At 43.8% G+C, this 14,864-nt stretch overlaps 3 protein-coding genes across 7 annotated transcripts in view; all 3 read left to right on the top strand.

Annotated features, from left to right (window-relative positions):
• The window catches only part of LOC106602427 (zinc finger protein 41), a 61,839-nt gene extending 55,723 nt beyond the window's left edge, over nucleotides 1-6,116 (top strand). For all 5 annotated transcript variants that reach the window (XM_045717542.1, XM_045717541.1, XM_014195029.2 and 2 more), the window contains one exon: nucleotides 4,389-6,116. In XM_045717542.1, the coding sequence (XP_045573498.1) occupies nucleotides 4,389-5,738 (1,350 nt within the window). In that variant the 3' untranslated portion in view covers nucleotides 5,739-6,116. The remainder of the gene's footprint in view (nucleotides 1-4,388) is intronic.
• Nucleotides 6,117-7,782: 1,666 nt separating this feature from the next.
• Nucleotides 7,783-11,143, top strand: LOC106602457 (zinc finger protein 467-like). The gene is made up of 3 exons (XM_014195121.2): nucleotides 7,783-7,824; nucleotides 8,087-8,208; nucleotides 9,752-11,143. Exons 1-3 carry the CDS (start codon nucleotides 7,812-7,814, stop codon nucleotides 10,676-10,678), a joined length of 1,062 nt encoding a protein of 353 aa, XP_014050596.2. The 5' UTR covers nucleotides 7,783-7,811; the 3' UTR covers nucleotides 10,679-11,143.
• Nucleotides 8,219-9,470, top strand: LOC123742532 (protein krueppel-like). The gene has a single exon (XM_045717596.1). It carries the CDS (start codon nucleotides 8,760-8,762, stop codon nucleotides 9,033-9,035), a length of 276 nt encoding a protein of 91 aa, XP_045573552.1. The 5' UTR covers nucleotides 8,219-8,759; the 3' UTR covers nucleotides 9,036-9,470.
• Nucleotides 11,144-14,864: the final 3,721 nt, after the last annotated feature.

Below are 14,864 nucleotides of genomic sequence, written 5' to 3'. Positions count from 1 at the left end.
ATAAATTGCGGCCCTGAATCTGCAATAGAAAGAAAAATGTAGCTCTGGTAATATGGGTCATATTTCAACAGTTTGACCTAGAGCAAGGGTCTCCAACCTTTTCTTTCATAAACGCTACTTCATCCAAAAAGAAATGTACTCATATACAGCCTGCATATTTTGTCATTATGCAGGCCTAATTTGATGAAGAGTAACTTTTTATTTTATTTATTTCACCTTTATTTATCCAGGTAAGCTAGTTGAGAACAAGTTCTCATTGACAACTGCGACCTGGCCAAGATAAAGCAAAGCAGTGCGACACAAACAACAACACAGAGTTACACATGGAATAAACAAGCGTACAGTCAAAAACACAATAGAGAAAAAAAGAAAGTCTATATACAGTGTGTGCAAATGGCATGAGGAGGTAAGTAGCGAAGAAATTACAATTTAGCAAATTAACACTGGAGTGATAGATGAGCAGATGATGATGTGCAAGTAGAGGTACTGGTGTGCAAAAGAGCAGAAAGTAAATAAAAACAATATGGGGATGAGGTAGGTAGATTGGGTGGGCTATTTACAGATGGACTATGTACAGCTGCAGCGATCGGTTAGCTGCTCAGATAGCTGATGTTTAAAGTTAGTTAGGGAAATATAAGTATCCAGCTTCAGCGATTTTTGCAGTTTGTTCCAGTCACAGGCAGCAGAGAACTGGAAGGAAAGACGGCCAAAGGAGGTGTTTGCTTTGGGGATGACCAGTGAGATACACCTGCTGGGGCGCGTGCTACGGGTGGGTGTAGTTATCGTGACCAGTGAGCTGAGATATGGCGGAGCTTTACCTAGCATAGACTTATAGATGACCTGGAGCCAGTGGGTCTGGCGACGAATATGTAGCGAGGGCCAGCCGACTAGAGCATACAGGTCGCAGTGGTGGGTGGTATAAGGGGCTTTGGTAACAAAACGGATGGCACTGTGATAGACTGCATCCAGTTTGCTGAGTAGAGTATTGGAAGCTATTTTGTAGATGACATCGCCAAAGTTGAGGATTGGTAGGATAGTCAGTTTACTAGGGTAAGTTTGGTGGCGTGAGGGAGGCTTTGTTGTGAAATAGAAAGCCGATTTGATTTTGGATTGGAGATGTTTAATATGAGTCTGGAATAAGAGTTTACAGTCTAGCCAGACACCTAGGTATTTGTAGTTGTCCACATATTCTAGGTCAGAACCGTCCAGGGTAATGATGCTAGTCGGGCGGATGCGGGCAGCGAACGGTTGAAAAGCATATATTTGGTTTTACTAGCGTTTAAGAGCAGTTGTAGGCCACAGAAGGAGTGTTGTATGGCGTTGAAGCTCGTTTGGAGGTTAGTTAACACAGTGTCCAAAGAAGGGCCAGATGTATACAGAATGGTGTCGTCTGCGTAGAGGTGGATCAGGGAATCACCTGCAGCAAGAACGACATCATTGATATATATACAGAGATAAGAGTCGGCCCGAGAATTGAACCCTGTGGTACCCCCATAGAGACTGCCAGAGGTCCGGACAACAGGCCCTTCGATTTAACACACTGAACTCTGTCTGCAAAGTAGTTGGTGAACCAGGCGAGGCAATCATTTGAGAAACCAACGCTATTGAGTCTGCCGATAAGAATACGGTGATTGACAGAGTCGAAAGCCTTGGCCAGGTCGATGAAGACGGCTGCACAGTACTGTTTTTTTATCGATGGCGGTTATGATATCGTTTAGGACCTTGAGCGTGGCTGAGGTGCACCCGTGACAAGCTCGGAAACCGGATTGCACAGCGGAGAAGGTACGGTGGGATTCGAAATGGTCAGTGATCTGTTTATTAACTTGGCTTTCGAAGACTTTGGAGAGGCAGGGCAGGATGGATATAGGCCTATAACAGTTTGGGTCTAGAGTGTCACCCCCTTTGAAGAGGGAGATGACCGCAGCAGTTCTCCAATCTTTAGGGATCTCGGACGATACTAAAGAGAGGTTGAACAGACTAGTAATAGGGGTTGCAACAATGGCGGCGGATAGTTTTAGAAAAAGAGGGTCCAGATTGTCTAGCCCAGCTGATTTGTACGGGTCAAGGTTTTGCAGCTCTTTCAGAACATCTGCTATCTGGATTTGGGTGAAGGAGAAGCTGGGGAGGCTTGGGCAAGTAGCTGCGGGGGGGGCGGAGCTGTTGGCCGGGGTTGGGGTAGCCAGGAGGAAAGCATGGTCAGCCGTAGAGAAATGCTTATTGAAATGTTCAATTATCATGAATTTATCGGTGGTGACCGTGTTACCTAGCCTCAGTGCAGTGGGCAGCTGGGAGGAGGTGCTCTTGTTCTCCATGGACTTTACAGTGTCCCAAAACTTTTTGGAGTTAGAGCTACAGGACGCAAATTTCTATTTGAAAAAGCTAGCCTTTGCTTTCCTGACTGACTGCATGTATTGGTTCCTGACTTCCCTGAACAGTTGCATATCGCGGGGACTATTCGATGCTATTGCAGTCCGCCACAGGATGTTTTTGTGCTGGTCAAGGGCAATCAGTTCTGGAGTGAACCAAGGGCTATATCTGTTCTTAGTTCTAAATTTTTTGAAAGGGGCATGCTTATTTAAGATGGTGAGGAAATGACTTTTAAAGAACGACCAGGCATCCTCGACTGACAGGATGAGGTCAGTATCCTTCCAGGATATCCGGGCCAGGTCGATTAGAAAGGTCTGCTTGCAGAAGGGTTTTAGGGAGCGTTTGACAGTGATGAGGGGTGGTCGTTTGACCACGGACCCATAGCGAATGCAGGCAATGAGGCAGGGATCACTGAGATCCTAATTGAAAACAGCAGAGGTGTATTTAGAGGGCAAGTTGGTCAGGATAATATCTATGAGGGTGCCCATGTTTACGGATTTAGGGTTGTACCTGGTCGGTTCCTTGATGATTTGTGTGAGATTGAGGGCATCTAGCTTAGATTGTAGGACTGCCAGGGTGTTATGCATATCCCAGTTTAGGTCACCTAACAGAACGAACTCTGAAGATAGATGAGGGGCAATCAATTCACATATGGTGTCCAGGGCACAGCTGGGAGCTGAGGGGGGTCTATAACAGGTGGCAACAGTGAGAGACTTATTTCTGGAGAGATTCATTTTTTAAATTAGAAGTTCGAACTGTTTGGGCGTAGACCTGGAAAGTATGACAGAACTTTGCAGGCTATCTCTGCAGTAGATTGCAACTCCTCCCCCTTTGGCCGTTCTATCTTGACGGAAAATGTTGTAGTTGGGTATGGAAATCTCAGAATTTTTGGTGGCCTTCCTAAGCCAGGATTCAGACACGGCAAGGACATCAAGGTTGGCGGAGTGTGCTAAAGCAGTGAGTTAAACAAACTTAGGGAGGAGGCTTCTGATGTTAACATGCATGAAACCAAGGCTTTTTCGATTACAGAAGTCAACAAATGAGAGTGCCTGGGGACACGCAGGACCTGGGTTAACCTCCACATCACCCGAGGAACAGAGGAGGAGTAGGATGAGGGTACGGCTACAGGCTGTCAAAACTGGTCGTCTAGTACGTTGGGGACAGAGAATAAAAGGCGCAGATTTCTGGGCATGGTAGAATAGATTCAGAGCATAATGTGCAGATGTAAGCATGATTCATCACTCCAGAGAACGAGTTTCCACTGTTCCAGAGTCCAATGGCGGCAAGCTTTATTGGTCATTACGGGTCTGTTGTGTATAGATTGATGAGGGGAAAAAACGATTTAATCAATTTTCGAATAAGGCTGTAACCTAACAAAATGTGGAAAATGTCAAGGGGTCTGAATACTTTCCGAAGGCACTGTATGTGTGAAATTTGTTTTGATTTAGAATGGACCATTATCATGCACCTGTCTCGAAACGGGGGCAGCTGAAAAAATACATGTCATCTATGCACTTAAATAGTGCTTTTCCCTTGGTTCATTTTCATGCCAGCCAGGTAGGCTATACTCCTGTTGTAAAGATAAGCAATGTGCTTAATATTAGGAAAGTTGAGAAATAAATATTGTAGGCCTAGCCTATAGAAAGCTGATGGGATCCTCCTCTTTTTAATAGAGGCCATCACTCTGTTTTATTTCGCACAATTGCATAACCTATGGAAATGTTGCACATCATGAGCTCATGGGTTCTCATTAAGTATTTGATTACATTTTTGATTACATTTGCATTGATGTCAGAGTGATTAGAGGGACAATAGAGTGCTGAGTACCAGGCAGTTAGCAAGTTTAGTAGGCTACGAATGACCATCAGCAGCATCAGAGCTTGGAGAAGCCTATTTGACTGCCTTTGTGACTCGTGACTGCCGGGGTGTGGCAGTAATACGGTCACCGCAACAGCCCTACCTGTGAGACTTCCCTACACCATTTTTATTGAATTCAATAACCTTCTCTCTTTTTGTGTCAGTCAGCAGATGCAGAGGCTGCAGGTCCTGGGGTCAAGCATGAGAGGACTGAAGGAAAGGAGGACCCACGGCACAGTAGAGACATCCAGACTGAAGCAACGGCTGGAGTGGCGCCCCCTGTAGCCAAGGAGGACATCGCAACTGCCGCCGCACCCCAGGCCAAGACTCAACGCTGCATCACGGAGGTCAGTGGAACGCCGAACGCCGTCATCAAGTCAGAGACTTTAACTGTAACACAGAGGCTCTTATACACAGGATCTGACCACAGATCAGACCCAGAGAGACTGGTCAGTCCTCCTGCTCATGGCTCGGAATACTTACCGGTATTTCACCAATGCCAGAGTACGGTTCATTCCCGTGGAGATGGTGATGGTGACACGTTAGACACTGGTGGTGATGATCTGTCTTGTTCTTACACTACAGAGATGGACCTTGGCAACATATCCTTGGGTTTAGAGACCCAGACTGATCTGTCTAGAGGGGACTGGAACCGGTACAGTAGTAGTGTGTACTCTGAAGGGTGCCTAGATAAGAAAGGGGAGGTTATAGTGGTAGATGAGGTGACTGTGAAAGTGGAGGGCGACGCTCCTCCCACATTGAGTGCAGATCGTCACCTAGGAGATGGACACTCACAGGGCAGAGATTTCTTAGATTACAGGGGAAGCTTAGAGACGAATACAAATGTTGTGACCCACTCCCCTTTACACAGGTTCTGGGATCGCGACTCAGTGTCAACGTCGATGGCATCTTCTGATGTACTTTTCGATCAGGTATTGAACTCAAACGACGAGGCTAGAACCCAGGCTCAGGGAGGGGGAGCAGCACCAGGCAATAGTGAAGAGAACCTGTTCCTCTGCATGTTCTGTAACAAAGGCTTCAACTGCCTCCAGAAGGTGGAGATTCACCAGAGGGTCCATACAGGGAAGAAATCCTTCAGCTGTACCCAGTGTCACATGCGCTTTGCCCAGGCTGGCAACCTTAAGATCCACCAGAGGGTTCACACAGGAGAGAAGCCCTTCAGCTGTACTCAGTGTCACATGCGCTTCGCTGAGGCAGGCAGCCTGAAGAGGCACCAGAGGGTCCACACAGGGGAGAAATTATTCAGCTGTACCCAGTGTCATATGCGCTTCGCCCAGGCTGGCAACCTGAAGAGGCACCAGAGGGTCCACACAGGGGAGAAATCCTACAGCTGCCCCCAGTGTGAGAAGAGGTTCTCCCGCCAACACCAGCTGAAGATGCACCTGAAGGTCCACACGGGAGAGAGGCTGTTTGCCTGTACTCATTGCGGAAAGAGGTTCTCAGAGAGGAGCTTCCTCAGGATACACCAGCAGAAAAACCATTCCACCCCATAAAATAGAAAGTAACCATTCCACTCAATATCTTTTGACATTTAGTTCAAACCCTGCAGTAAAGACAGCGATTAATTGTCATTGTTGTCAGCAGAAAATATCCACAGATGCATTTGGAATAATGAGAGTAACAGATTTCAGTGTTGGATATTCCTGGGTAGAATATTGCATCCAGACATTGTGTGATATAAGGCATATATACTGAACAAAAATATAAACAAGGCATATATACTGAACAAAAGTATAAACGCAACGTATAAAGTGTTGGGTTTCATGAGCTGAAATTTTGTGCACACATTTGTTTATATCCCTGTTAGTGAGCATTTCTCCTTTGCCAAGATAATCCATCCACTTGGCAGGTATGGCATATCAAGAAGCTGATTAAACGGCATGATCATTACACATGTGCACCTTGTGCTGGTGACAATAAAAGGCCACTCTAAAATGTGCAGTTTTGTCACACAACACAATGCCGCAGATGTCCCAAGTTGAGGGAGTGTGCAATTGGCATGCTGACTGCAGGAATGTCCACCCGAGCTGTTGCCAGAGAATTGAATGTTAATTTCTCTACCATAAACTGTCTCGAACGTCGTTTTAGAGAATTTGGCAGTACAACTGGCCTCACAACCGCAGACCACGTGTAGCCACGCCAGCCCAGGACCTCCACATCCGGCTAATTCTCCTGCGGGATTGTCTGAGACCAGCCATCCGGACACCTGATGAAACTGAGTATTTGTGTCTGTAATAAAGCCCTTTCGTGGGGAAAAACTCATTCTGATTGGCTGGGCCTGGCTCCCCAGTGGGCTGCGACCCTGCCCATTCATTTGAAATCCATAGATTAGGGCATAATAAATGTATTTCAATTGACTGATTTCCTTATATGAACTGTAACTCAGTGAAATCGTTGAAATAGTTGCATGGTGCGTTTTATATTTTTGTCTCTTACATATTGTGTTTGTACTGTACTGCCTATATGATGTTCACAAATGCCTGTTTCATTACTTCTGTTCAACTACTTTTTTTTTTCTTTCCCAAGACACTTTTAATGAGAAAATGTATGCAGTTTATTAAGTTCACGCAGATTTATTGTTGAGACGTGTATGTGTGGTTTTCATATGGATGTTTAATAAACACAAAATGGGACTTTTCATTCTAAGACTTTCATTGAGACTCTCTTTAATATACATCACATCTGATCTCCTATTCTGCATATACCCTACAGCACTTTATAACCAATATACACTTACTAAGTATACCTACACATACCCACACACTAACAAACACCTACTGTACACGTCAAAATGACTTTTGACTTTTCATAACGGAAATGTTTTAACTACATCGTATTTATGCCCATTATGATGAGTTTAACAACGATGAAGTCAGTCTGTAACTACAGTATAGGACTCAAACATAGTGGGGATGGGTAGACACTCCATGTTGAAAGTGTGTTTATTATCTGTGTGTGTGTGTACGTACCTGAGGGAGTGTGTGCCTGTGTAATCTGTATCACCTGTCTCTTCCAGGAGGAGGGTCCAGAGGGGCTGCTGGTGAAGGAGGAGGGGTGTGGGGAGGGTCTGGGGAACCCTGAGGGGACCATGGTCATGGAGGACAACCAGACTACACCTCCTCCTGAACCCACAGAGGAACCAGCTGAGCAGCACAGGACCACACACAGTCTCACTGAGGTGAGCCCACTGTGAACTACTGTCTGTATGGTATTAGTTCAGGTCCCGTATCCACATAGCCTCTCAGAGTAGGAGTGCTGATCTAGGATCAGGTTTGCTTTTTAAATCATAATGAATAAGATTATATGGAAAGATATTCGATCAGCACGTTTGCTTAGTATAAAATCAACTAACATGTTTGCATAGTACTCATAGAAATCCCTCATTGTCCAATCAGAAGATGCTCCATAGCAGGGGGCTCATATCAGATTTCTTGATCCAACATCCTCTCACTCTGTATCTCTTACAGTCAGTAGACATGGAGGATGGGAAGCCTGATCTGCTGCTAGTCAAAGAGGAGACAATAGAAGATGGACCAGAGAGCATTGATCTGCTGAGTGGACTAAAGATGGGGGAGCAAGGTAAGAGGATAATATTAGTAATAGATCTCAATGTGGTATACATATAGCCTACATACAGTAATAGATATTCAATGTGAATAGTGATACACATGGCTATTATTATTTCTTTATTTTCTTCATTCACAAAATGAAATCAGTACAACTTATGTTTATATGCAAAAACACACATTATAATGTTTGAACTTCACCAGGTAATTGACAAAAATCCATAGGTATAGAGTTTTGATGTTTGTAAAGTCTATTTTCTAACCTCTTCCTGCAGGTGGTTGGTTGGAGGCTAACAGAGGAGACTGGGTGGCCATCTTGGATTCCCCGACCGGTGCAACCAAGGGCCCAGGGGACAACATCACTGAGCAGGCCAGGACCAGAGGTGACATAGTGGAGGTCAGTGGATGGGACAGCGTCCTCAACTCTGGGCTAGGGAACAACCCTGTTAACTACAAACAGAAACAAACAGTTGAATACAAAACAACTGAACTTAGTCTCCATGACAACAGGCTGGCTGTGACCAGGGCAAGGTGTAGATTCGGTCCACGGGGAAAGGGAGGTGACCGTATGCAGCTGAAGAGAACAGACACAGACTCTGCTAGCGATGCTCCGTCCTGCTCCTATAGTTGTGATTCAGAGAGACTGATGGTGTCTCAGGTTAACCCCCTAACAGGTGCTGCCTTCAGCCTGCCTTCTATAGGATCTATCAACTGGAACATGGACCCTGTGACAACACAGACACTCCCTGGCCTTCATCCTCCTCACACTCTCCTAATGTTAAACCAGACCTCAGACAATGCCAGTGCCTCAACACTAAATGGCTACACAAGCCCATTGACAGTAGTAGTAACGCTATCAGTAGATCCAGTGGCAAAGAGAAGCGCTTCCCGTGTTCATTCTGTGGGAAAGCCTTCAATTACCCCAAACAGGTGGAGATCCACCAGAGGATGCACACAGGGGAGAAATCTTTCGGCTGCCACCAGTGTGAGAAGAGGTTCTCCCACCAGCACCACCTGAAGAGGCACACGAGGGTCCACACAGGGGAGAAATCCTACAGCTGCACACAGTGTGAGAAGAGGTTCTCACGCCAGGACCAGCTGAAGATGCACCTGAAGGTCCACACAGGAGAGAGCCTGTACGCCTGTTCGCACTGCGAGAAGAGATTCTCAGAGAAGAGCTACCTCAGGATACACCAGCAGAAAATGCACAAGGCCCATGTGTAGTGACATGTAATGCAGTATTAGTTAGTTTGATGTTAATTATGTTGGTTTTGAATGTTCTAGGGAGCTGGATGAGGTGAACTAAGGAAAGAATGAGTATGATGAGACAGAGTAGATGATATGATGGTGTCTGTAAAAATGCTTCACTGATGAAAAGTGACAACTATGTCTTGTAGTTTGATGCTGGTGTTTTATAATGAGGAAATGATAGTGCCTTAATTCATGTTTACTTCACATAAACTAGTGAAGCTGTGTGTAATGTTGAACCTTTTCCAAAGTATTCTAAAATACATTTGATCAAATCGATGGTACCAGATTTACAGAAAGGGTAAAGTGTTACCATAGTGAGAAAAGTTATTGTACTTGTCACATATCGTTTTGTGCAATAAAAGTACTGTACTTCAGGTTATGTGAGTGTATAACCATTTTATTGAAATTAAATACAAAAATGACTGTGCTGACCCCTTTATTATTTTTGTATCATTGCATGGACTTCCCTTCTCAGTCGAACCAAAACATATTTAATTCTTGAATCAACACGTGGAAAGGTTTTTATAATACACTCCAATGCCTCCATATTGTTAGGTACTTGAATCACAGTGTTAGAGATGGGCTTGACTGTGGTTAACATTTTATAATATCATGTCATGTTTCTGTTTGTACAGCAAAGAGTTTCTTATATAAACCTTTATGCTTTTCTGTTCAATGTGTGTTTACAGTCTGCAGTCCATGAAGACCTGCTGATATCCAGTGTTGCTGGTAGCAGAGACTGGACCTCTGAATCAGCTGGTCCCAAACCCTGGCCCCGGATCAGAACCCTGGATCAGGAGCCATCGCTCTTCCTTCCCGAGTCAGAACCAGGACCCAACCACGAGGGACAGAGATTCCATCACAACCACACAGAAGACAACCAGTGGACAGGAGGACTGAACAACCTCAGTCCTGGTGGTCATCAGATAGACAGAGGCTCCAGTCAGCAGCCCAGACCCTTCTCTTCACAGTCTCAGTGCAGGGATGAAGCAGGGCCTGGGGCTGATAGAGATAAACCCTCCTGTTCCTATGATTCAAACACTACAGTATCCATGATGAACAGAGCAGGTCACCCTGGGCTTCAGCTTTTACAGAGAGTAGTGGGCGACCCTTCTTGTGGGAGTCTATCAGCAAGTCTGTCTTCTCCTTCAGGGTCTCGTCTAATGCCTGGTGACTGGGTTCATAGAAAGCCTAGACCTGGGTCCAGCCTTCCTCAGCTACCTCATGGTTACCCCACCAATACAGACCGGGTCAAGATTGGCGTTCACCACGAGAGGTACCTAGCCTACAACACAGAACACAATCCCAACAACACCCAAACAATGTCTAGAGGAGGGAGCTCTAAGACTAACCACCTGAGGGTGGTGGCTCCTGCTTCTACCTCCTCTGGTGTCATAGGGTCACAACGTGGGAGGCCGAGCGTTAGGACGGACGCCGGCAAGACGTACGCCTGCCCCACCTGTCAGAAGCGCTTCGCTCATGCGAACTATGTGAAGAGGCACCAGACAGTTCACACCAAGGACAAGCCCTTCAAGTGCAAACTATGTTACAAGAGCTTCTCCTTCCTGACTAACCTGATCAGACATAGGAGTGTCCACAAAGGGGAGAAATCGTAGCAGTGTGGCTTGAGATGTACACAGGGGATATCTGGGAACTATTCTTTAGTTGACATACTGAATTATAATTATCATGTGAAGTGTCTCAGTTGAGCATCTGAGTATGCTCACCATCTCTGATCATACAGACTTGTTGTTTGGTGTGCAGGCATAGCCAAAACACAGTCATTTTATTGAAGTGTAACTATATCTCCCCTCTGAATTTGGTTTTGTCTATATTCTATACCCTCTTTTTTATAATATATTTATAACACCCCCTAATGTTATTGGGCATAATCAGGTGGTACCTGTTCCTTTATGTACTAAAACAATGTGATCAAATGTTAATACATTTTGAACCATGTTGTCCTTTTGATACACTACATTACCAAAAGTATGTGGACACCTGCTCGTCCAACATCTCATTCCAAAATCATGGGCATTAATATGGAGTTGATCCCCCGTTGCTGCTATAACAGTCTCCACTCTTCTGGGAAGGCTTTCCACTAGATGTTGGAACATTGCTGCAGGGACTTGCTTCCATTCAGCCACAAGAGCATTTGTGAGGTCGAGCACTGATGTTGGGCGCGATTAGGGCTGACTCGCAGTCGGCGTTCCAGTTCATCCCAAAGGTGTTCTGATATGGTTGAGGTGAGGGCTCTGTGCGGGTCAGTCAAGTTCTTCGACAAACCATTTCTGTGTGGACCTCACTTTGTCCATGGGGGCATTGCCATGCTGAAACAGGAAAGGGCCTTCCAGAGGCTGTTTGGAACTCGGTAGTGAGTGTTGCAACTGAGGACAGACGATTTTTACATGCTTCAGCACTCGACGGTCCCGTTCTGTGAGCTTGTGTGGCCTACCACTTCGCGGCTGAGCCGTTGTTGCTCCTAGACATCTCCACTTCACAATAACTGCACTTAGAGTTGACCGTGGCAACTCTAGCAGGGCAGAAATTTGACGAACTGACTTGTTGGAAAGGTGGCATCCTATGATGGTGCCTCGTTGAAAGTCACCGAGCTCTTCAGTAAGGCCATTCTACTGCCAATGTTTCTCTATGGAGATTGCATGGCTCATGTGTTCGATTTTATACACCTGTCAGCAACGGGTGTGGCTGAAATAGACGATAATTTGAAGGAGTGTCCACATACTTTTGTGTATATCTATAGTGTATGTTGACTTTTTACTTACTTGGTTGTTATATAGTATTATAAACTGGGTGGTTCGAGCCCTGAATGCTGATTAGCTGACAGTCGTGGTATATCACGGTTATGTCAAAACATTTATTTTTACTGCTCTGATTACGTTGCTAACCAATTTTTAATAGCAATAAGACACCTTGGAGGTTTGTGGTATATGGCCAATATACCACGGTACTCCGCATTGTGTCGTGATTAAGAACAGCCTTATGTTGCATTCGTAACCAAGTGGGAATTTACCACATACGACTGGAAGAAATCTATTTGAGCTGGTAACTACTGGTAATTACTAGTCTATCATCATGAGTTCCCACTTGTTGACCTCTGACATCACCTACTAAAGAAATTACCTCGATAATAGCATTCTGGACTGGTAAATGCAACAACAAAACATTATTTTTAAAAAGCAATCTATTAATATGGGTTTTTAACACTATAATTTGTTTACAAGCATGATAGCTGTACTTTATAGTTTACGCAGCTTGTTGGCCATTAGCCAATCTACCTTTCTCAACGAGTTCAAAGCACGTGAATGCATTCAACTGGTATTTACGACTTCACAACTGGTAAATTCCCACCTCCCACTTAGTTATGAACTCAGAATTAGTCGTGGTATATTAACCATATACCACACCCCTCTGGCATTATTGCTTAATTAAAATTGGCCTTAGTTTCCTTGGCTTCCTTCGATCTAAGCCAAACGTCTCAGCAATTATTTTAGGTAATTTACTGTAATTTTTCCACCACTGGAAATGACCACCAGCACAGAGTAGTTTCTTTAGAATCTACACTGAGTGTACAAAACATTAAGAACACCTTCCTAATGTTGAGTTGCACCTCCCCTTTGCCTTCAGAACAGTCTCAATGGAATCTACAAGGTGTCAAAAGTGTTCCACAGGGATGCTGGCCTATGTTGACTCCAATGCTTCTAACAGTTATGTTAAGTTGGCTGAATGTCCTTTGGGTGGTGCGCTATTCTTGATATACATGGGAAACTGGCACCTACTACCATACCCCGTTCAAAGGGACTTAAATATTTTGTCTTGCCCATTCACCCTCTGAATGGCACACATACACAATCCATGTATCAATTTTCTCAAGGCTTAATGTTTTTTTTTTTTTTACCAGTCTCCTCCCCTTCATTCATCTACACTGATTGAAGTGGATTTAAGAAGTGACATCAGCAAGGGATCATAGCTTTCACCTGGATTCACCTGGTCATTCTATGTCATATACACTCAGTCATGTCATGTACACTCAGTGTATATATGGTGCTATTTAATGGAGGTCTCTGGTCTAAATACTCAGCAACACATGCTACTCCACTCATTCCATAGCCCCCAATGCAATACATTGTAGGCCTATAAATTACATTAGTATTCCCAACGCCACTTTTACATTGGCACATAGAATAGTTTTTTCTCTATAAGCCAATATGTAATGTATAGACCTACAGTGTATTGCATTGGGGGCTATGGAGTGGGTGGAGTAGAAAGTGTTGCTGAGTATTTAGACCGGAGTCCCCCATTAAATAACACCATATATATATTCTACAGACCCTACTGAGTAATCCCAACCCTCTTTTACATCGGCACCTCGAATAGTTCTCTCTATAAACCAATATGTATTTTACAATATACAATGTATTGTATCGGGGGTTTATTTGACCTTGGAACGTATTTTGAAACCCACATTTAATGCAAATGTCACTTAAATATGAAAAAATATGAATCATTAATGTTTAGACAATCCTGTTTCATATATCATGAATAAATAAAGGGTAATTACACTTCTACTATTACGTGGGGGACTTTTATTTTACAATTTTCCGAATTTCCGTGACTCGGAAGTACTTTTTTCATTTTATTCAAGACTGCTGAGCGTCACCAACAGCAGCTTTGCATAGTGCATAAAAATGGTTTACTACATGGGGGAAAATCTTAACTAAAGATAATTACTACTTTAATTAAGATAAAAAAAATCTTATAAGGTTGAGCACATTGAAAAATGGTTGGAGCTTAAGTAAATTAATGTAAAGAACATAATAGCCTACTGGTAAAAAATGTACAATGACAATATAGAAAAATAAATCATTATTTTGATGGTATGATTCTTGATAATTTACTGGTGCTATTGTTTAAGGGTGCAATTTTGAAATCTAGAGTTTAAGAAAAGTATTCATAAATTTTTGTTGTATTTCACAAACAAACTGCACTGTACAGGAAAAACAATGTCCATAAACCATGGTCCAGTCTATTCACTAGATCCCTTAACCTCCGTGATAACTGTTGATAGGCTATAGGCATAATTGGGGTTACAGTAACCTATAGCACCATCAGCTTGCTTGGGTACTGCCTCAAAAAAAAAAAATGTTTTTCTAGCCAAAATGCTTGACCTGATGCATGTTTCGACACATAAGGCTGGCCTTGGCCTGATTTAAATGTAAAGTCTGCAACATGCTCTTCATCATTAGGATAATGTAGGTCATTTACAGGTATGCCAGTCAGTTAATTAACACCCCATCTACTGGTCACATTGTTTCCATTGTTTATTTGAAGGAGTTAGCATCTTACCAAATCACCTGCTTATGCTAGTACGAATTCTGTGCCTAAATTATAGTGCAAGCCAAGAGTACAAGTCTGGTATGGAATGGTGTTTTATTTCACACTGGTGTCAAACAAAGACTAAGCTAAATTTGTTCATTCATTGTTTTGTTATTTGGACATGAATTAGTCAGTCAGCAGAGAGTTAAAGTGCCAGTACAAAAGTGCAGATCTGTGATTTAGACTCAACCAACATGAGTTCACTGATCTCATAGCTTCAAAGTGAAAATGGAGGGGGGCTTGCCTGTTTTGCATGTTATTTTGGCGTTAATACGGTCACATATCAGTTTGCAAACAATTGTGGCAAAGAAGGGGGTCCAGTGATAAATGGCAGATATGTGAGGGCAGAACTAATAAACGGGCTCTGCCCGATCACTAAAATGGCCACCCCGATCAGAACTACAGATC

The sequence above is a fragment of the Salmo salar genome, chromosome ssa04 (genome assembly GCF_905237065.1).
Source record: "Salmo salar chromosome ssa04, Ssal_v3.1, whole genome shotgun sequence".
NCBI classification, from domain to species: domain Eukaryota; kingdom Metazoa; phylum Chordata; class Actinopteri; order Salmoniformes; family Salmonidae; genus Salmo; species Salmo salar.
Note: the sequence above shows the minus strand (reverse complement) of the source record. Positions and strands in the feature narration are given on the sequence as shown.